General features: G+C 48.3%; 2 gene segments (V, D, J or C); both read right to left on the bottom strand.

Annotated features, from left to right (window-relative positions):
* The window catches only part of LOC126958568 (immunoglobulin heavy constant gamma 1-like), a 510,670-nt gene that overhangs the window by 213,668 nt on the left and 284,880 nt on the right, over nucleotides 1-12,122 (bottom strand).
* On the bottom strand, nucleotides 1,299-2,408 carry LOC126958584 (immunoglobulin heavy variable 6-1-like). The segment is given in 2 exon segments: nucleotides 1,299-2,224; nucleotides 2,308-2,408. Coding segments are annotated over 2 exon segments (519 nt in total).

The following is a 12,122-nucleotide window of genomic DNA, read 5'->3' as shown; positions in this document are numbered from 1 at the left end:
TCTGGGTGGTTGAATGCCACAACCCTGGCTGTGCAGAGCCTGGGCTGAGGATTGGCAGTGACTCTGGCCCTGCACAGCAAAAATCCCAACCCCTGCTGCTGCACATCCAGCTGGAGGAAAAGCCAGCCAGTCCTTCCCAGGGTGAATCCACCATTGATTTGGTCAACCTGCTGAGTGCCCTCCCCTGAGCAGGAGAGGCCCCTGAACCACTGAGCCCCTGACACTAGCTCCAGGCTGGCAGAATGGATATGTGCCCACATTTGGGGCCTCAGAAGTAGCCTTGTGGCATCCAGTCAAATTCCCACAGATACGCCGCTGACCTGCCCAAAGGCTCTACACCTGCAATTAGGCCTGAGAAACGGCATCATGGGCCACCCCTGGCAGACACTCCTATAAGCCAGCAAGCAGCTGTGCCCCCATGACTCAGGCCTGAGAAACAACCCTGTGCCACCCCAGCCCCCCAGCAGACACACACCCAGGCCAGCTGAGGAAGCCATGTGGCCATGTCCTGGGTCTGAGAAAGAGCCCATGGGGTGGCCCCAGGAGACACATGCCCAGGCCAGTTGAGCAGCCATGCACTTGTGTCCTGAACCTGAGAAACAGCCCTGTGGATTGCCCTCAGAAGCCACAGCCCCAGGCCAGCCAAAGAGACTTGTGCTTGGGTCCTGGGCATCAGAAACAGCCCCATGTCCCCAACCCTAGTGAGCCTGGCACCAAGTTGGTCAATCCACCATGTGCATGCATGTGCCCCTGACCTCAGAAACAGCCTGGTGAGTCCATTTCTAGCAACGTTGCACTACCACTGCCACAAACCTCTCAGCTTAGGCCACTGAGACACTTGCAAATGTCACTAATGTGGACTGCAGCTGAAGAAACTACATGGAGACTACACTACTGCATCGACCTAGAACTAAAGCCAATGCACCCCACCAAACTGACACCCTGAGACCCATCTGTACTAGCAAGTCTTTTCCTACAAAACCTACTCCATTAAATCGGAAGGGATGACTGGTCTACCAGATGTGTAGAAATCAACGTAGGAACACATAAAACATGAAAAGGCAAGGAAACATGACACCTGAAAAAGACAACAGTAATTCTCCAGTAGCAGACCCCAATCGTAAGGAAATATACAGAAAGTCAGAAAAATAATTCAAAATGATAGTCTTAAAGAAACTCAGCGAGACACAATAGTGTACCGATAGAAAATTCAATGAAATTGGGAAAACAATTTATGATTTGAATGAGGAATTCAACAAAGAAATAAGTATCATAAAAAAGAACCAACAGAAATTCCAGAGTTGAAGAATTAAATGAATGAAATTAAAAGTACAACTGAGAACTTCAAGGTTAGAGTAGGCCAAGCAAAAGAGAATTTCTGAAGTTGAAGACAGATCTTATGAAATAATTCAGGCAGATGAATAAAAAGAAAAAAAGAGTAAAAAGGAATGAAGAAAATCCCCAGGATTTACGGGCACAATTAAGTGAACAAATATTTGCATTATGGGTATTCCAAAAGAGAAGGGAAATGGTGTAGAAAACACATTTAATGAAATAATAGCTGAAAACTTTCTGTCTTTGGAGAGAGATGGGCATCCAGATCCAGGAGGCTCAAAGAACCTGAAATAGAACCTTTTTGAGGCACACTGTCAAAAGTCCAATTGTCAAAAGTCAAAGAGAAAGAATTCCAAAACCAGCAAGAGAAAAGCATTAAGTCACATATAAGGGCATCTGCATTAGACTAAGAACAGATTTCAAAAATATGAAAAAGGGTTTTCTGTGATCTCTGTTGCTGAGCCGAAAAAACAATGTAAGACACGGCAAGAAGTTCCATTTTTGCTTAACTCCACACCTGCTCCTGGTCTGGGCCCTGGGCTGGTAGTGCTGGGTGCCCTCTGGGGTCCTGAGTCTCTTGCACAGTAATACACGGCCATGTCCTCGGGGGTCACAGAGTTCAGCTGCAGGGAGAACTGGTTCTTGGATGTGTCTGGGTTGATGCTTATTCGATTTTGCACAGATTGTGCATAATCATTATACCACTTGGACCTGTAGTATGTCCTTCCCAGCCACTCAAGGCCTCTCGATGGCGACTGCCTGATCCAGTTCCAAGTAGCACTGTTGCTAGAGACACTGTCCCCGGAGATGGCACAGGTGAGTGACAGGGTCTGTGAGGGCTTCACCAGTCCTGGACCTGACTCCTGCAGCTGCACCTGTGACAGGACACCTGGAGACGAAAGGAAACAGCAAAGTTAAACACCCCTCACTCTGTTAATGCTGCTGTGAATACGGCATCGCCCTGACACTGACCCCATGGGAGGCCCAGCACGGGGAGGACGATGAGGAAGGAGACAGACATTGCCTGGAGCTCTGCTGACTGCCCTGGTTAGCCGGAATTCAGCAGGCTCTGCAGTTCTGCAGCGGGGGAGGCTGCATTTAAACAGGAAACCACACCCCGGCATTTGCTTGTGTGCACCACTTGCTGATATAAGGCCCCAGGAAGGAGATGGTCCATTGAAGAGTGGGGGCCCTCAGGTCTACAACGGGGTTTCCCTAAAGCCATTTTCTTCAGCAGATTGGACCCAAAAGAGGAGTTCAGAGGCAGGACCCCCGGGTGTGATGACTCTGGAATTCCAGCATTTGGCATCTTACACCAACCAAAATCTATATACCCTTTTTAATGGATTAGATCCCCTTCATTAATTCACCATTCATTCATTGATGCAACAAACCCTGAGGGCCGATGATACTCTGCTCCACCCCCAGGCATGAGGAGGCATCGCTAAGACAGATGCACCATCCCTGTGCTCCTGGGGCCAGGTGCCAGGTCCCTAGAGAAAGAAGGCTCCACACCCACACCACCCCAGGCAGTCCCACTGCTTTGGGAGTGAAGGGCAGCAGGTCAGCATCCTGGTCCTGGAAAAGCCTGCAGTGGAAGGGAGACGGATTTTGCTTCCGTGTGGTGGGGCAGGATGGAGCTGAGTGCAGGGAGCTGTGAGCTTCTAAAGGGAGGTCCACAGAGCACAATGGACAAGGGCAGCTCATCCCAAACCCCCAGGGTGGTGGAAACGCCCCAGGATGGGGTTGGATGGGTGAGTAGGAGCTCTTTTTTTTTTTTTAATAGCCTCAATCATGAATCTGCAGGAGTGAGGGCTAATGACAGGTGAGCATGGCGCACACAGAGTATAGGAGGGGCCTGTTTCTGTCCGGTGACACTTTCTCCATATGTGGCCCTGAAGTGTAACACCCTAGTTCCTGTGGTTCTCGGGGTCTACAGTTCTACCCTCTACTCCTCAGTACTCACTTGTGTCACCCACAGACACTGCATCTGGGGTGTGGGAACAGGGGTGCCACCACTTCTCACCATATCCGAGGGCCACCGCAGGCTGGCTGATTTGTGGGGGTTTGTGGTTCCAGGGCATGGAGGTCAGCTGCTTTCCAGAGGACCATGAGTGGCTATCTCCTGGGCATGGAGCTCACTGCACAGTCAGGGCAGAGGGCTCAGAGTGCACTGGGGAAAGGCGGCTCCCAGGGCATTCCTGGTGACTGGCTGGGACTGTGAATGTGGAAACCCTGCACTGTGTGAGGAGAGGGCAAGGCAGTGAGTGTGGCTGCCTCCCAGCAGTGTGGGGCTGTGCCTCTGCAAGGGGTCGAACCTGTGTCCTCCTGTCGATGGTAGACTCATTGTCCTCAACCACACCTCCACAGGCCTCTTCCGGACTCACTGTAGGGTCTGACTATGGCCCTGAAAGACAAAGACTTTCCCACCTGCATTCTCAGTCTACAGCCCATCCTGAGCCCAGGGCGAGGTCCAGGCTTGCACAGGAAGGAGGCACTGATGGGCACGGGGTGGACTGTCACCACAGCGGGCTGCCCAGGGCTGCCAGGTGAATTAGCAGACTCCTAGCTCTCAGATGCAAGGCCAGTTTCCTCTCAGGAACCTACCCTCATTTCCTTGGTAGCCCATTTCACGCACTGGGCTCTGAAGAGTTCTGGTGCAGGATGAGGAGGTGGGACTGAGGTCTGGACAGACAGAGGGGTGTGTCCCATGGGGCCCACATCGTGGGGCTTAGGAATGATGATGTGCCCAGGAGAGGGCATAGCCTCCACCCCTCATTCTTGACAGGGCCTGTGGTGTGGCTTTGGAAATTGGATAAGAATAGTGGCCGCAGTTGCTGGGGCTATAAGAATGGTCACAGTTGAGCTGCGGCCACAGTCCCCCTGAGAGTGTCCTCCCCAAGGCATTCTACAGCTACTCACACCACCCACTCAGTGTCTGCAGGTCCTGGAACTACCCAGAAAGCCTACCTCAAGTTGAAAGGTAAAAGCAAAACTGTCTCTGTTCAGAGATTACATGGTTGTAGACACAGAAAATCTTAAAGAATCTGAAAAAAAAAAAAAAAAATTCCCCCAAACAAAAACAGAGACTGCTCAAACTAAGAATTTGAGCATATAAGCACCAAACAATTGGAAAATTAATTTTGAAAGGAAAAAACTTGTGAAGACATAAAAAGCAATCAGGATATACCTTAGAAGAAATATCAAACGATGTGGAGATCTTTACACTGAAAATTGGAAAACATTGCTCAGAGGCTGTGAGCACATGAAGAGATACACACAAACTGGATGCATGGATCGGAAAACTCAGTGTGATTAAGATGCCAGTTTTCCCTAAATCAAATCTATAGTTTAATCCAAATCAAAATCCTGTTCAACCCAGCAATTCCATTACTGGAATTTCTCCAGGGTATATAAGTACATGTGCTCCAATGATACAATGAATGCTTAGTAATCATGAGCAAATACCTTAAACGTCTTATAACATCTTTCACACAAAAGTTGTTGCATGTCTATTAGCTAATAATTCTTACGTCTCGTCCAGACCATGTAGCGTGAGCAAAGGGATTTCTGACCTTCAGAAGTCCCCATTCTAACTTGAGGACTTCACACAAATGGGTAATGGTCACATGGATTTCACAGTGGTGGTGGGGAGCTTTTGCACTGGAAAGTCATTCTGTAGAGAAGATTCTGTTATCTTAGTAAAATCACACCATTTTATTTTGCAGATTGGAATTACCACCTGATAAAGGGTTACTAAAGGGTTACTGATGTGGGAAGTTTTCCTACTTTATTATCCTTTAGGTTCCTCTGTGATATGGTTTGGCTCTGTGTCCCTACCCCAATCTCATCTCGAATTGTAATTCCCATGTATCGAGGGAGAGTCCAGGTCGGGGGTGATTACAGGCGTCTGCCACCACGCCCAGCTAATTTTTGTATTTTTAGTAGAGACAGGTTTTGCCGTGTTGGCCAGGCTGGTCTCAAATCCTGACCTCAAGTGATCCACCTGCCTCGGCCTCTCACAGTGCTGGGATTACAGGTGTGAGCCATTGCACCCGGGCTCCAGGCTACACTTTAAGCATTTCTTAGGTTCAGTTCACAGCAGCCTTTAGTCCTGAATTAATGTGGCACCGGTACTCACGAGATTACTTCGGAAGATTGCTTGAAGCTTTACATATCTCAAGATCTTTTCACCCTGGCTGGGAGCAACACAAACAATGCTTTCCTTGTGTAGACGCTGTGTAGTTTTGGGTCCACAGGTTTCTGGTGATTTCTCCCTGATGTTGAGTAGATCCTTTCATGCAGGCATAGGTCAGTTATCAGCCTCAAACTTCAGGGATCCCCCTGTCTGCTGCAAGTCTCCAGCTGCTCTTCCCCGCGCCCCCTGCCCATCCTGGCTACACAGCAGCCTGCTCCCTGGTGCTCCTCCCCACAGGCCGCTGCTGCCTTGAACTCTGCTCTCTGTGCGCTCAGCTCACCGAGCCTTTCCCTGTGTCCTGGCAGCTGCTTTCAGGCAATAGCAGGATTCGTTAGTTTGTTTTTCTTTTCTCAGGGGTTACCATCCTGTGATGCTTGTTTCCAAATGTCTGAAAACTACTTTTTAAAAACATTTCCACCTCAGCGTTCTGTTTGTTTAAGGAATGTGGGTAAGCGCATTTTACCCACATAGCTTGAACCAGCATTAAAATTTTTTCTTAGAACCTGTTAAAGACAAAGTGTAAAACTGATCACAAACTCAAATGCAGGACAGTTACACCGAGATTCTTTTTTTGTTAGGTTACAGCCTGGACCTCTGTTGCTGCGGCCGAGGCCCTCTTGCCAGGGCCACAACAGCAGGTCCCGGTTACTGAGCGGGGACTTCCCACGTGCCGCCTTACAATTGCAGTGTTTCTACAAGCAGAGGCCCAAGGAAGCAGGAAGCACTCCTCAATATTTAAATTAGTTAGCAAGAGGCAAGGAATGACTTTCCCTACATGGTGATTAAAAAAAACAACAACAACTCTGGCCGGGCGCGGTGGCTCACGCCTGTAATCCCAGCACTTTGGGAGGCCGAGGCGGGCGGATCAGGAGGTCAGGAGATCGAGACCATCCTGGCTAACACGGCGAAACCCCGTCTCTACTAAAAATACAAAAAATTAGCCGGGCGAGGTGGCGGGCGCCTGTAGTCCCAGCTACTCGGGAGGCTGAGGCAGGAGAATGGCGGGAACCCGGGAGGCGGAGCTTGCAGTGAGCTGAGATCCGGCCACTGCACTCCAGCCTGGGCGACAGAGCGAGACTCCGTCTCAATAAATAAATAAATAAATAAATAAATAAATAAATAAATAAAAAAGCAACAACTCTGAGGGTGAGAGGTGCAGTTTGCTCAGGGAAAATAAAACCAATGACCTGACTCAACGCGGACTCAAGCCCCTGCTTCTGGGGCCGCTCTGTGGTCTGGATCGCCGCCTGGTGGTCCTGTGCTTCCCTGCAGGGAGGTTTGTGTCTGGGCTCACACTGGGTCCCCATTCTGTGCCTCCCACGGGAATATGTGGCCGTGCCCTTGGCCATCACAGAACTCAGCTGCAGAGATAACTGGGCCTTGGATGTATCTCTGCAGATGGAGAGCTGGCCTGGAAGGGTGGGCTGAAGTGTGTGCTGCGCCTGGAGCTGAGGTGCCCCAGCGCCTTCCCAGAGTGCTGCTGGGTTCAGGCCCAGAGGTCTGTGAGGACCTCACCAGCCCTGGGCATGGCTCTAGTAGCTGCACCTGGTGCAGGACGCTCAGGGACAAGAAGCAAAGAGATGAGTCACAAACAGACATCATAGCCCAAAGCCCCAGTTCTGAAATCTCTCAGACAGTCACATGGAGGTACAGCCATCAGGCAGAGGATGACACACAGAAATCTCATGTTCTCCTCAACAAGGGGCACGACTTTCCCACTGGCCTCTCCAGGACAGAACAAGAAAAAATAACAGGCTGTCTCTAGGCTGAGGTTGCATTTCACTGGGTCTCTGGGATGGAAATGTGTCTTGCGTCTTCAGGAGTCTGCAGGGCAACCACTGCTGTGACTCAGGTAGAAACTTCTCTCCCCTCGTGTCCGGGGCCCTCGTTATCCCTGCCACAGTGGAATCAGACTGGGCACCGCTTTAGGGAGAAAAGGAGGACATGGAGTGAGGGCTGGGTAGTGGAGACCATTGAAGGGAGTCCAAACTCTCCAGGGGAAGAGAGGCCTCCGGGAACGCTTGGCATTGTTTACTTCACTTTGCAGGAGTAGGAAGGAGCTGAGAGTCTAGGGAGAGCCTCAGACACACAACCCTAATTTGGCATATAGGGGAGCAATCTCATCAGCCCAGGAGAAGGGGCGGCTCCTTGTGCCTCTGCAGACAAGTGGCAGGGACTGGGAGGGCATTATCCCTGTCCAGCAGGTGGTGCTGCCTCCTTGTTCCCTGCCTGGCACAGCCTCAGGGTGCAGCTTCTGGCTTTCCCAGGGTCTGTGGAGAGGGTCTTCTTGGTACTTCCTTAACGTCAAATAAAGTGAACACCTTCTCAGTGCACATCTTAATTCATCATTGCAAAGGCCAAGACACACACACACACACACACACACACACACCCCTGTATTTTTTTCTGACAAGAGCTAGAGACAATTGATAAGTGCGTCGTCTGACTACAGTTCACCTTAAGGAAGAGAAAACTATTAAGAAATGTCTTAAGTGTAAATTGTGCCTAATTATGAGTAAATGAGTAGCAGAAGTAAAAAATAATAACTGCAACTTATACACTTTAAGAGAATACTCTGTGAAACAATGACATGTTATTAAAAATGGGACACTTAATTGGTTATGTGTGGTGACGGTCAATGAGCAGATTGCGTTCTTGCTGGAGAAGTTGCAGCATCCCCACAGGTGGACTTCCTGCCGCAATCTTGTGTGTCTCACACTTTTGTCCAAAGCATGTCAGGGAGGAGCTCAGGGCGCACGCGAACCTGACCCCTGCCACCCGAGGGATGCATGAGCTTCTGTATAAGCAGAAGAAGATGGAAACTTCAGCACCTGCAACAGAACAGGCTTTCTGCTTTGGGGACCCAAACAGTTCCATCTGTGGTGGAGACGTAGCCTCATTCCTACATCAACGTCAACAAGCCATTGGACACAACAACATTTAGGAGTAGTCGACCCCACCTTCTCCAGTGTGGCCTGCACAGCCCAGGCTGCAGGGTGGGAGAGGTTGATTATGGAGAAAAGTCATTCCTGCCCCCCGGTACACTCTCCTCCCCAACTGCGTCATACAGGGAACAATGTGATGATGGCATCATGATGTTGAAGCACACACTGAGCCCTGTAATCAGTTAAAGGGGTTTCGCATCCACCCATCCACACACACACCCACCCATCCATTCACCCATCCATCCATCCATCACTTATCCATGCATCCATCCACCCACCCAGCCATCCATTCATCCAGCCATCCCCCAATCCACCCACCCACCCACACATCCAACCATCTATCCACTAATTCATGCATCTGTCCACCTATCCACCCATCTGTTAGCAGCAGCGAATCCGTAGAGGTCTGCAGCAACTTAATTGCCGCCTCCTTGGAAGAAAGAATTTGGCCGAGGGACATACAGAAGAGTGAGAGACACAGACAAGTTTTAGAGCAGGAGTAAACGTTTATTAAAAACTTTTAGAGCGGGAATGAAAGGAAGTAAAGTTTACTTGGAAGAGGCCTAAGTGGGTGACTTGAAAGATCTAAGTGTTCTGTCCAGCCCTTGAATTGGGGTTTTACACATTGGCATAGTTCTGGGATTTGTATTTCTTCTCCCTTGATTCTTCCCTTGGGGTGGGCTGTCCACATGTACAGTGGCCTGCCAGCACTTGGGAGGGGCTGCATACACAGTGGGTTTACTGAAGTTGTGCACATGCTCATTTGAGGTGTTTTTCTCTTATTAGTAGAGTGTTCCTAGAGGAAGATCATATATCAGTTAAACTCTGCCATTTTGCCTCTTAGTGCCTATGCTTGACGCCACTCACCCAACTCCCGAGAACTTATCAGGAAGCTGCTGATTACCAGTTTCAGGTGTTTTCTATCTATTGGGAGACTGCCTTTTCTTGGCGCTGGCTGAGCTCAATTATTATTATTATTATTAATACCATTATTATTATTATTACTTGAGACAGAGCTTTGCTCTGTCACCAGGCTGGAGTGCAGTGGCGCAATCTTGGCTCACTGCAACCTCTGCCTCCCAGGTTCAAGCAATTCTCCTGCCTCAGCCTCCCAAGTAGCTGGAACTACAGATGCATGCCACCCCACCCAGCTAATTTTTGTATTTTTAGTAGAGACAGGGTTTCACCATGTTGGCCAGGATGGTCTTGATCTCTTGACCTTGTGGTCCACCAGCCTCAGCCTCCCAAAGTGCTGGAGTTATAGGCGTGAGCCACCGTGCCCGGCTGAGACCAATTATTATTTTAGAGAGGCAGTTTAACAACCACTTGACTATCAGCTTATGCTTGCCTAACTACCCACTCTAATACATCCATCCCTTCACCTACCCATTCATCCATCCATCCATCCATCCATCCGTCCGTCCGTCCATCCATCCATCCACCCATCCACTCACTTATCTATCCATGTACATCCGTCCGTCCATCCATCCATCCACCCATCCACTCACTTATCTATCCATGTACTCATCCATGCATGTAGCCACCCACCTACCCACCCATCCATCCACTCACCCACCCATCCACCCACCCACGCATCCATCAACCTACTCATCCATCCATACATGCATCCATCTATCTTTTCACTCTTCCATCCACGTACCTACTCAGTCATCCATCCATCCATCCATCTATGCCTCCACCCATCCATCCACTAATCCATGGTTGGGTCCATCTGTCTGTGCTGCCAACATGCAAGGATAAGTTCCATGTGACAAGTCTGAACTTGGTATTGGAATCATGGGAGGGGCAAGGTGCAACAGGCTGGCTTCCTCACCACTGTTAACACTGTGGGGAGAAGGCTGATGGCAAACTCACTGACACGTTAAGTTTCCTAAAAGAGGAGGGGGAGTGTCATGCTAGAGAGTAATGGAAGCTCCTGCTGTTGACACAGAGGTAATAAAGGCCTGTCTGATGAGCTAAGACCTGCAGGAGCAGAAACAGTCAGCCATGTGAAAACAGGGCAGGAAAGGGGCCTATGGCAGAAGAGCAGCTGCTGAAAGTTCCCTTAGGTTGGGCAAAGCTGCTGTGTTTTGAGGAACTGAGAACAGTCCAAGGGCCAGCAACTGCCCTGTATTTCTCCTCTTACCCTGTGTGTCTGTCTGTGTTCCATAGTGATTGTGCAAACTCTGAATACATTGATGACTCACCACTGCTTTTATGTTAGAATAAACAAAGCAGACTTGCGTCTCTCATTTCTGTCTCTATCTCTCTCTCCATCTCCCTTCATCTGGCCCATCTCTTTGTATATCTTTTTGTCTTATTATTTCAACAAAAGTTCTTAGGGTCCATCTACTGTGCTGGAAACTTTCTTCTCACCAACCATTATAAGCTGGAGAATGTTTTCTCCACCTTATTACAGAATGTTATAGCTAATTCTCTTACTGCAAAATACTCTTTAATATGGGTGCCCTGTTTTAGAATTTAAAATTAGTATCAATTGCCATTTTTTCACAATTATAATTCATGTTTTACAAATGAGTTTTGTAACAGGGCAGGGCATTAATGAATTAAATTACTCTGTAATAGGAATGAGAAATTTTATTTTAATATTTTTGAGACAGCGTCTCACTTTGTCACTCAGCCTGGAGTGCAGTGATGTGATGTCCGCTCACTGCAACCTACACCTCTTGGGTTCAAACGATTATCCTGCCTCAGCCTCACAAGTATCTCAGGCTACAGGTGCACACCACCACGCCCAGCTAATTTTTGTGTTTTTGGTAGAGACAGGGTTTCACCATGTTGGCCAGACTGGTTTTGAACTCCTGACCTCAGGTGATCCACCTGCCTCGGCCTCCCAAAGTGCTGGGATACAGGCGTGAGCCACCGTGCCCGGCCAAGAAATTTTATTTTTAATGGACCCTTTAGATAGTTCTTAATAATGGCTGTATCAAAATACATGCAATTATCCATGTGGAAGTAGCTTCTTTCCTACAAACTTAAGAATATTTCAAATCATCTTTTCTCTAATCTTTTGAATTACATGAGTGAGAAACAGATGATAAGTATTTCATGTTATTTTCCGAGACATCACTATAAGCATCAAGTAACTATTCACACGTGTGCCAGCGATTTCTCTTCATACTCATGGGGGTTTTCTGTTTCTAGAAGATGCCCATTTTTTGATCTCCTCTTTGCTTTTTCCTTCTTGTAAATATTGGACTTCTTAATTCTTTTCTAATGCTGTGGATCCTCCTAGGGAAGGATTCTGTACAGTACTACATGTGTTAGAATGTTGGGTGAAAAATTATATATAGTTTAAATGAATGAGCCTGAAAAAAAGAGCTGGATGTTGCCAGGTGCTTGGAATAGACACAATTAAATAGTGCATTTGAACTGAGAATGAAACCTGAATGCCCCTCGCAGTTCTGGGGTAGGTTTAACATACACAGGACAGGAGCAGCCTTGTGTGACTTGTGAGACTGGAGCTGAGGTTTCTGCTCGAGTAGAGAGGTTTTTTTTTTTTTAAAAAAATAATAATTAGTTTCTTTTTTGATTGACACATACAAATGACCTGTATTTATTTTGTGCAGCATAATGTTTTGAAACTTGTCTACACAGGGGAGTGGCTCCACTGAGCTAATTAA

This window comes from Macaca thibetana, chromosome 7 (assembly GCF_024542745.1).
Source record: "Macaca thibetana thibetana isolate TM-01 chromosome 7, ASM2454274v1, whole genome shotgun sequence".
In the NCBI taxonomy this organism is placed as follows: Eukaryota; Metazoa; Chordata; class Mammalia; order Primates; family Cercopithecidae; genus Macaca; species Macaca thibetana.
This window is presented reverse-complemented; position numbering and strand designations above follow the sequence as displayed.